Raw genomic sequence first — 10639 nt, forward strand, 5'->3', positions numbered from 1 at the left:
AAGTCCCATGTTTGTGACCACTGCTTCGTTGCTCGCTTTGGTTGACAGATGTATTTTTACTCTGTCGCCTCATTGGGGGACACAGAACCATGGTGTTATGCTGCTGTCCACTAGGAGGCTCTCCTGTTCGGGCTTGCCACGGCTCCAAGAACGTTTACCAAGGTCATGGCAGCTACCATGGATGTTCTACGCTCCAGAGGTATTGCAGTTGTTCCATACCTGGATGACCTTCTCATCAAGGCTTCCACCTTCAAGGACTGCGAGGACAGTGTCTCAATCACAATTGACACGGAGTCGCCTGGGCTGGTTAGTCAACCTACAAAAGTCTTCGACTACCCCGAGTCAGGCCCTGACCTTCCTGGTGATGCTATTCAACACTTCCAGGGGTCTGGTGCTCCTACCCAGGGACAAGACACTGGCTCTCCATCTGGGAGTTCGCATACTCCTCCGCAATCCTCGATCCCTCCGGTTTGCCATGAGAGTCCCCGGCAGGATGGCAGCAGAAATAGAGGTGGTACCATTTGCCCAGTTTCACCTCAGGCCTCTTCAACTTGCCATCCTCAAGTCTTGGGACAGGAATCCCTTCTCCCTTGACAGTTGCAAAAAAAAGTGGGGAGACAAAAGCGCAATAGGGTCTTATCCACGTTACAAAGGACAGTATATCTTGAAATATGCTCACCTGGTTAGGATGAGATAAGAGCGTGTAGGTAGGTCACTGAAGACCTGTGGATCTGCAGCAGAAGAAATGATAAATCCAAAGGGAGTTCGTAGCTATATTCCGCGCTGCCGCTTTAGACAAATTCCAGGAGAATGCTGTATGATTGCAGTGGTTTTATTCTACGCGTTTCAGGGGTATTTCCTGATGAAGGGGGCATGAGACCCCTGAAACGCATAGAATAAAACCACTGCGATCATACAGCATTCTCCTGGAATTTGTCTAAAGCTGCAGCGCGGAATATAGCTACGAACTCCCTTTGGATTTATCATTTCTCCCTTGAGAGGGAATTCCGGTTGACATCGTCAACCAGGAGGTCCCTACACTGGTGGCTCAAGCCAACTTTGCCAGAGGAAAATCTCTCAGGTCACTGGAAGGTCCTGACCACTGATGCAAGCCTGACAGGTTGGGGTGCGGTGCACCTACATTACAGGGCACAAGGTGTCGGGGTCGTAAACGACAATGAATCCTCATTCACCAGTCATTCCAAATCATTGTGCGAGCGCAAAACATCTGGTACCGATTAAGAATGACTCAGACACGCAGCTGATTCAGTCTTAGCTAATGTCCTGCATCCACACCTGTCAGGAGCAGTACAACAACAAGTGGCTTTTATTTACAAATACACAATACTATATTGAGTGTTAGGGGAAGGCGTGCATTAGGCGGGGTTTATGCAGTATACATCTAGTGTCCAGTCTCTCTCTGATTCGTCAAAACGTCTCCCGATGGTTACTCCTTCTTCACATTCCTGAGTTATCTTTTTTAGGAGAAATGAAACTTAACTCTTTAGACACTGAATTTAAGTGAAAGTGAACACTGGCAGCCATCTTTAATACAGTTACGTTTGCATTAGCAAGCAATTAGGAAAAACTTATTGTTTCACAGTATAAAAATATAAAAGTTATATAAGAAAATATATTTTCACCTTGACAATCCCCCCCTAAACACTAAGTTTTTCCCTTAATGAAAGATCCTTCGAGACTGTCCATGTGATGGGAAAAGGGGAGGTGGATTTCTTCATCCAGACACCTCAGAAGCTCTCCCCTAGCGAGAGGCCTCCAGGCAGCTGAACCCTTCACTAACCTCACATGGAGTTCTCCCGCTGTCCCTAAACTAAGTCTCTTAACATCATCTGAGAATGGGGGGTTTTGTCTACTCTCTTGAGGGGAATATACTTAGGGATCTTCCCTAGATCAGTACCATCGTACTCTGGTGGGTCTACTTCTTGATTGAGGAAGGTGCCAGTCGGAGTTGCTTTGGCAATAACCTTTTTATACAAGGGAATAACACAACAAAGAGTTATTGATCCAATTACAAGGAGGGCAATCAGTACTATACAAGCTTGTTGAAGGAATCCCTTGAGTCCACCCAACCAGCCGGAAAAGAAAGATGTGTCTACTCCAGCATTAGTTTTCAATTCTGCTGCTAACCCAGTTATCTTTTTAAGGGCTATCATGGTTTTTCCATTCACTCCAGAGTTCTGAGGGATATAGGTACAACACTCCTCTCCCACCATCCCACAAACTCCTCCTTTCTCAGCTAATATCATATCAAGGGCTAGTCGATTTTGGAGTGTCATTCTAGTGTTAGGGCCCAATTCTTCAACTATACCTTGGAAGGCATCTTGGCTGAAATTGACAAACCTTTGTTCACTGTAATATATGTAATTGATCCATTCAACATTTTTATTAATCTGCACCTGTGGGATTATAGAAGCAAAGCCAGCATAGATCTGGTTCTGGGCTTTAAATTGGTCAGGCACCCCCCTTGGCACTCCAATAGCATCAATATATACTAGTGGATCTTCTTCATAACTCATATGGAGCTGATCGAGGCTTCTCCTTTTCCTGGTAGGTTCATCAGGTATCTTTGGATCCCAGGGTAGAATCTTGAACTGCATAGCTAGTTTAACAAGGGTGCATTGGCCTGTCCAGGCATTTGGCAACCTAGGACGGAGCTTACCATCTCCACATAACCAATAAATGTCATACATATATTGTGTATGTTTGATTAACAAGTCAGTATCTAGAGAACTATTCTCTTTGCAGAAACCTGTCTCGAAGATCCCTACTGGTGTACCTGTGGTGTCGTGGGAATTATAGCAGGTGTAATTGTCAGCTAATACAGTTACTTCTCCTGGGACCTTTAGTTTGGGTTCCTTATGAATTAGTGGGACGTAATCTGGGCAATCAGTGGGCTTCAAACCTTTCAACAAATTCATGACACAGGCAGTGGTGTTTAGGTATGCTCTGAGTATTCAACTGGTCATTCGGAATAACAAAGGTAGCTGGAGTCAAACGACCCAGAGTACAAGCACCTTTTACCCCTACTGGCAACCATTTATATGCATTGTCTCCACATACCCAGAACATGTCACTAGGTAGGTCCCATAGGGCTGAATGTTGTAATACCAGTCTATGAACTAAATCTATGAACGCAGATACATTCTGAAGCATACACCAATTTGGAAGTTGTCCTAAAGGGCTACAATACCCTACATCGGGATTTCTACAGGTGGGAGTTCCTTTCTCATATCCAGATGACTCGTTGCAAGGTATATTACCTGAAATATTAAAACAAGTTTCATTATTGCCCTGGGGAAATAAATTGGAATACTTCCAGGACGTGTTATGCAACCTTCTTTCTAGCAGTATTGGTTTGAAGGCATCAGTAGAGTGGGAAGTTACATTAAAACTAACTTGTAGGCCATACATTGGAATTTGCCCCAGGTAGGTTAACCGAGTTCTATTCCTGGGTACCCAAGCCCCCCCTTTATATGCCAGATATTGAAGGTATGTGTTACTTCCTGAAAGATTACCCTGCCACCAAGGGTATCCTACCCATCCCACAATAGGTATTCCAACAGTTGTGTTCCATAACTTCACATTATTTGTGGCATTATTAGCGAGTGTATCAGAACAACTGGTCCAGGCAAATAATTCCTCGGGTGGCACAGGAATAACAAGGAACGGAATACTAGTGGCCGATATTGGTGAATGTGTGCAGATCCAGCAATCTGCTGGAGACTGAGTGTCTTTTGACCAATCATTTAGTAATTTTTCATGATGTTGTATAAACTTATTATTCAAGGACATTGGAGAATTTAGATTGTCCCACGCAGCTACCATTATTACAGATAATGCAACAAAACCAAACCAAAACATTATGCACTCTTATGCTTTGTTAATTCCTGTGGCTAGTTTGCAATGCGATGCGTGGATCCAGGTTGGTCGTCCTTCCAACTTAACAGCAGTAGGCGTTGTCAGGAGTACTTGGTAAGGTCCTTGATATCGGGGTTCAAGGGTCTTTCTGGAGTGTTTCTTGACATATACGTAATCACCAGGTTGTAGACAGTGAGTTCCTTCCACACTATCTGGATCTCTGTCTGATTCAATTGTTTCAGGGACACCGAATCGTGGTACTAGTTCCATCACCAGTTTCTTTGCAGTAGCTCGAGCTGTAGCCGTTTTCACCGGGTAGGCCTCTGGCCATCCAGAGAAGAGATCTACACATACTAGGATATTTGCATACACTCCTACCTTGGTAGCTGTATGTCGTCAATCTGCCGTCTCTGAAACGGGTAGAGAGGCCTAGGTGTCGCTTTCTTAGGGACTTTTACTGTTTTACCTGGGTTGTGCTGTGCACAGATGAGGCATGATTGTACAAGTTTCGCGGCTGCGCAACTGAAGCCAGGAGCGATCCAGAAGGCATCTACCATGGCACACATGTGACTTTTTGAGGTGTGATTGGGGCCATGTGCTGCTTGCGCCATGATTGGGAACAGGGACTTTGGTGGGCACATTTTATCCTTATTCTCCCATACTCCATTTGAGTTCAGCTCAGCTCCCAGTCTCCCTCGGTGTACCTTCTCTGTTTGGGCAGCCTTTTGCTGGAGGGATTTCAGGACATCTAGACCCAATGTGGCTGGAATACGCTGACTCCCCGCCACCGTCCACTGCTCTCTCTAGGCCGCCTTGTGCTATTTTAGCAGCCTCGTTCGCCCTTCTATTGCCCTCTACCTCCACGGAGTCACCTTTGTGTGTGCTTTTACCTTGACAATGCCAACCTGGACTGGTAACATCAATGCCTCCATCAATTGTTTCACCAGCTCTGCATTTTTAATGGGCTTCGAATCTGTGAAAATATTAGCGACTTTACCTGCAGCGGCTCTACACGCCTCAGTGAGTGCCTTCAACTCTGCCTCCTGCGCCGACATGTGAGGAGAGAGTGGTTCCGCTCGGATTACCTCATGTGAGGATACTACTGCATATCCAGTGTAGAATCGTCCATCCTGGTGGTATCTGGGGCCATCTACAAAAAAGAAACTCAAAGTCTGCATTAGGAACAGGTTTTTCATGAATGTGTGCAAACCCAACTGTCTCCTGACTCATCAGTCCTATGCAGACATGTTCATGCGTCATGTCAAAGTATCCTTCCTCACTTGCCAATACGGTCACCAATTCCCCCTTTTCTGAATCCACAGGCAGGAGGGTGGCTGGATTCAGAACGTTACATCTTTTGAGGAGTGACATACTCAGGAATTAGTAGAGCACACTCAAGTCGGTGCTGTCTGGCCATAGACAGATGTTTTGGTTGAACTTGTAGGAGTATGGCATGGATGTCATGTGGGGAATAGATTGTCAAAAGAAACGTCAGTGTCATCTCACATGCCTTTCCTATTACGTCTCCACTTTTTTCCTTGTGCTCCAGCATACATGACAGGTCGTTTTATTGTCCTTGTTTGCTCAATTTCTTTAGCTACCTTAAGGAGGTCTTTCGGATCTACATGTCTCCATTCAGGTCTGGCTGTCTGTACTGCGTCCCGTAAGTCTTTGTTCATACCGTCAATGAATGCATCCACCGGTATTCTAACATCAAGTGGGTTTATGCAAATGTACCCCATGTCTGCCCATTTCAGCTGTAACCGTCCAAGGTAAATCTCTACTCTCTCTCCTCTTTGCTGTGTCACATTAGTCAGGAGTACAGACTGCTCTGATTGTTCCACTGCAGCCCATTGTCTTAGTGACTCACAGTACGTCTCCCCAGATCGTGCAGATTTATCATCCATGCCCCAAGCCTGATTCTTTGTCACATCTGTGTGTCTTAATTATATGATCTAGTGCGTCACCTGCCTTTAAACTCACCAACCTCTCTAGGTCTGCCCAGGTACACTTATATGTCTGCTGTACTTCCTTTATGTGTCTGTAAAACGGGAATGGTTGGTCTTCAGGGGCAGGCAGCTGCTTCAGCAAAGCTAGCTGGTCAGAGGGGCTCCAGGGATAATACACCTGTATCTTTCTTATTCTAGTCACACTTCTAGGTCCTGATGGGGTTGGCCGTCTGATGTCTACTGTCAGCTTACTCCTCAAGGGCCAATGTCCCCACTACCCACTATCCACACTATTATGTCAGCTTCTTATGATCTTGTCTGGATAGGATTTAGTGCAATTCTCTTAGGTCAGTAGCACAGGTCACACAAGTAGCTATTCAGTCTGGATTTGTCTGAGTCTGACCACAGTGTTTACAAGTCCATCTGTTTTGTCTGGGTCTCTGGTTACACTTTGTCAATCAAACATTCATAATACACCTTCCACACTGCTGCACATTCTCAAGCATCATTTATTCACTTGCTATTTTCTTCCCTTGTCTGTGCCTTTTTGTACATCCAAACATTCACACTCTGGTATTTTTGCCTTTTTCAATATTTGTCCCACTTGTTTTACTGCTTCCTTCCTTCTCTGTCTCTTGTAATTTGACACAATTTGCTATACAAATCAATCACACAACTAGAAGCAGGTTCAAACACATTAATGACCAAGCAATCACTTACAATTCCCTTCTAAATTAGGCACCATATCTTACTTTTAACTTCCAATCTTCAATTAAGTACTGTTGCTTTAAAATGCACAAATCTTTCAGCTTGTACCTTACGGATAGAATTACAGAGAATTTTGAGCACAGCTCACACTCAGCAGAGATAAGAGCGAAGGGAGAAGAAAAACTACGCAGCGCCATCCTTCACCCCTCCCGTCAGAATGCAGCGTCGTCCTTCACAGAATTCTGTAGTTCTTTAGACTTATCAAAATCAATTTCTACAAAGAAACTCAAAATCACGGGATTTCACTGTAAGAGCAGATAACTGTATAATGAGATTAACCATGCCTTGCCCTTTTTCTGGCCAAATGCATTCAGGAAACTTTACAATGTAATGCCACATATAACACGAACTATATCATTACTCAATTCATTCAGTCTCAGATGTAGATTTGAAATATCTATAACGCATCTGTCCGGGATTCCACCACAACTAGAAAGGTCACAAATCTCTTGACACAAAAACGATGTGTGATGATTCATTCATACGTGCTCATTCACTGATTTTTTTTTTTTTTTTTTTTTTTACTCATCTCTCATCTTATTCAGAGGTTCTCATAGACATATATACAAGGATTCACACAGCCTGCCTATCTTGCACTTTGGATTTGATTAATACTTTTTCCAGGTTCTTTGCTGCACTACTTCCATATCTATCCTCAATTATATCACATAACCGGTCTCCTTCTTCAGGTATCTTTCCCTGACTGTTCCCCATCAATCTCTTTCCATCCTTCATTCTTCAAGCCTCGCGCAACTCGCAGATGAGCTTGTGCTTGTTCTAACAATCCTTTATCTTTCAACATGCCTCGTTTGTTCTCTATGAGATTATGCCACATAGCCGGCTGTAATCTCCCTGACGAGGGCAATCCTACATGCTTATACAATCTCTCAACATTCTTGACTGCCTTCTTGCCTTCCCGTGACGCTACTATTGCCTTGACCTCCACAGCATCCTCATCTAACTTGTGGGGCACAGACTTCTTCTGCTTTAAGATACGCAGCATGACTCTTACAGAATACTATGGTTCTCTGCAGAAAAACCACTGGTAGCGATATCAACACTGATGTTCCACAGTACGGAGCCTCACGTTCGACGTACTAGGAAAAGAGCCTCGCGCTCAATATTTCCTTTCCCTAACCTTGAACAGCAGTGATTAACAGATTATCCTGCCACGATATTCCAACAGTCGGGAGGCGGTCTCCTAGTGAGAGCCCTCCACAGAAATACAGGTGGTCCCTTCTCGGGACGTCTTAATTACCTAGCTGGTACAATATCACAGAGGCTGCGTCTCCTATCCCTTCCTCTAGGTTGCCCCACAATCTGCAACTAGCTCAATTTATCACTCCACTTCACTACTAGACAATAGTCACGGGTAGGGTGGTTGAATGGAGTACAATGACCGGTGGAGGAGGTGTGGTGTACACGAGGACGCGCAGAATGCGACGTCTCTCAGTTGCTGGTTCAGAGCATGGCACAGGATCGCACTCAGTCTCACCACTCGACCGGTCACCCCTCAGACCCAAGGAGACCACAGACAAACCAATAACGGCTGAGACACTAGCAAGTGTGACACATACAGTGTATATGATCTCACTTACCGTGTTTTGGAGGGTGATCAGTCCTCGAGGTCAGCCACTACAGGTATCATCCACAGACATCCAGGCATGGGTCCAGAGGAGCCTCGGATCACTGTCCACGCCCCCCGTTGGGCTCCAAATTGTCGGGGTCGTAAACGACAATGAATCCTCATTCACCAGTCATTCCAAATCATTGTGCGAGCGCAAAACATCTGGTACCGATTAAGAATGACTCAGACACGCAGCTGATTCAGTCTTAGCTAATGTCCTGCATCCACACCTGTCAGGAGCAGTACAACAACAACTGGCTTTTATTTACAAATACACAATACTATATTGAGTGTTAGGGGAAGGCGTGCATTAGGCGGGGTTTATGCAGTATACATCTAGTGTCCAGTCTCTCTCTGATTCGTCAAAACGTCTCCCGATGGTTACTCCTTCTTCACATTCCTGAGTTATCTTTTTTAGGAGAAATGAAACTTAACTCTTTAGACACTGAATTTAAGTGAAAGTGAACACTGGCAGCCATCTTTAATACAGTTACATTTGCATTAGCAAGCAATTAGGAAAAACTTATTGTTTCACAGTATAAAAATATAAAAGTTATATAAGAAAATATATTTTCACCTTGACAAAGGCAAGTTGTCACCAGCGGAAATTACTTTGCCCATCAATATTCTGGAAATTTGGGCCATCTTCCTGGCACTGAGCCTTTCATCACTTGCTGGCAGCCTCTCACATAAGGATACAGTCGGACAATGCCACGGCGGTGGCATGTGAATCACCAAAGTGGGACCCGCAGTGCCCAGGCAATGAGAAGTGGCACATATCCTCCACTGGGTGGAAGAGACTAGGTCGGTACTCTCAGCGGTCCACATTCCGGGTGTGGACAACTGGGAAGCCGACTTCCTCAGCAGACAAGGAATGGACGCTGGGGAGTGGTCTCTCCATCCCGAAATTTTTTACCAGATCTGCCATCGCTGGGGGACCCTGGACATGGACCTAATGGCATCCCATTTCAATGCTAAGGTCTCAAATTTCATGGCCAGGACCCGCGGTTGCTTGGAGCGGATGCCCTGGTGCAGGACTGGACCCAGTTCCAGCTGTACATTTTTCCACCCATCCCCCTGATCTCCAGAGTCGTGAGTTCCAGCCATCCTGATCGCGCCGGACTTGCCCAGACGTACATGGTACGCCAACGTCGTGCAACTTACAGCAGACGCCCCCTGGCGTCTCCCCAACCGTTACGACCTTCTGTCACAAGGTCCGTTCTACCATCTGAACTCGGGCTCTCAATTTGATGGCGTGGCCCTTGAAACCTTGGTTCTAACCCAAGCAGGGTTCTCGCCAGACGTCATCACAACCATGATCAGATCAAGAAAGCCAACCTCCAAGATTTATCGTACCTGGAGAGCTTTCATTACCTGGTGTGAATCCCATGGATAGGTCCCACTCCCTTATTCCCTCCCGAAGGTGCTGGGTTTTCTTCAATCGGGCCTGGACCCCGGGCTATCCCTAGGCTCGCTTAAGAGCCAGGTGTCAGCGCTTTCAGTGCTTTTCCAAAGACGTATTGCTAACAAGCCGCAAGTAAGGACTTTTCTCCAGGGAGTTTCCCGATTGGTTCCACCCTACAGACGCCCACTGGAAACGTGGGATCTCAACCTGGTCCTGACAGCATTACAAGCACCACCTTTCGAACCCCTTAAGGAAGTCCTACTCTGCATCCTGTCACAGAAAGTGGTTTTTCTGGTGGCAGTCACCTTGCTGCGCAGGGTGTCTGAATTGTCAGCACTCTCCTGCAGACGGCCTTTCCTAGCGTACAGTACCATCCTTACGAAGGTTGTGTCCACCTTCCACCTCAATGAAGAAATTTCACTGCCATCCCTTTGCCCGGTTCCGGTTCATAGAGTGGAGAAGGCTCTGCATACGCTCGACCTCGTCAGGGCATTGCGTATTTTACTCTTCTCCACGACAGCACCCACTTGGAGAGAGGGATCCGCCCATAGGAACAGGAAACCTACAGAGACAAAAGAGGGCGGTCCGCCTCACCCCCTCAGTTGGTTTCCTGTTCCTAAGGGTAACCGCAGGATACGCTACAGTCTTACCTGGGCCAAGGAACCGCCTGTGCAGTGTCTGCGAGAACGGCAGGGGTTCCGGTCCAGAGGCAGCGACGGGGGAGTGCTGGAGTCCGGCTCCCTCCTCGGCTGGTATGGACAGACCGGGCAGAAACACCGGTACCGGGTGGTGCCGACCGGGTGTTCCTCTGATGACGACATGACACCGGAATTGCGGGAGGATCCATTCTGGTCCATGTTGGGGGGCAGGAAACGGAGAATACGGCAGCCTCTGGCGTTCCTAAAGGGCTTCAGTGTCCAGGAGGACGCACATGCAGCGCAGCAGGAAGTGGTAAGGAGGAACTTCCGGGTTACCGGAGGTTCCTCGGCTCAGCGCACGGCTGGGCGGCAC

At 46.4% G+C, this 10639-nt stretch overlaps 1 protein-coding gene across 1 annotated transcript; it reads right to left on the reverse strand.

The window, feature by feature from the left end:
* Nucleotides 1-1221: 1221 nt before the first annotated feature.
* LOC141051934 (endogenous retrovirus group PABLB member 1 Env polyprotein-like) lies at nucleotides 1222-6232 on the reverse strand. The gene is made up of 2 exons (XM_073549074.1): nucleotides 3890-6232; nucleotides 1222-3281 (listed from the first exon to the last, which is right to left on the reverse strand). The coding sequence occupies exon 2, from the start codon at nucleotides 2937-2939 to the stop codon at nucleotides 1827-1829; it is 1113 nt and encodes a 370-aa protein (XP_073405175.1). The 5' UTR covers nucleotides 2940-3281; nucleotides 3890-6232; the 3' UTR covers nucleotides 1222-1826.
* Nucleotides 6233-10639: the final 4407 nt, after the last annotated feature.

This window comes from Dendrobates tinctorius, unplaced genomic scaffold (genome assembly GCF_039654945.1).
Source record: "Dendrobates tinctorius isolate UK_male_01 unplaced genomic scaffold, ASM3965494v1 ptg000158l, whole genome shotgun sequence".
Classification (NCBI taxonomy): Eukaryota; Metazoa; Chordata; class Amphibia; order Anura; family Dendrobatidae; genus Dendrobates; species Dendrobates tinctorius.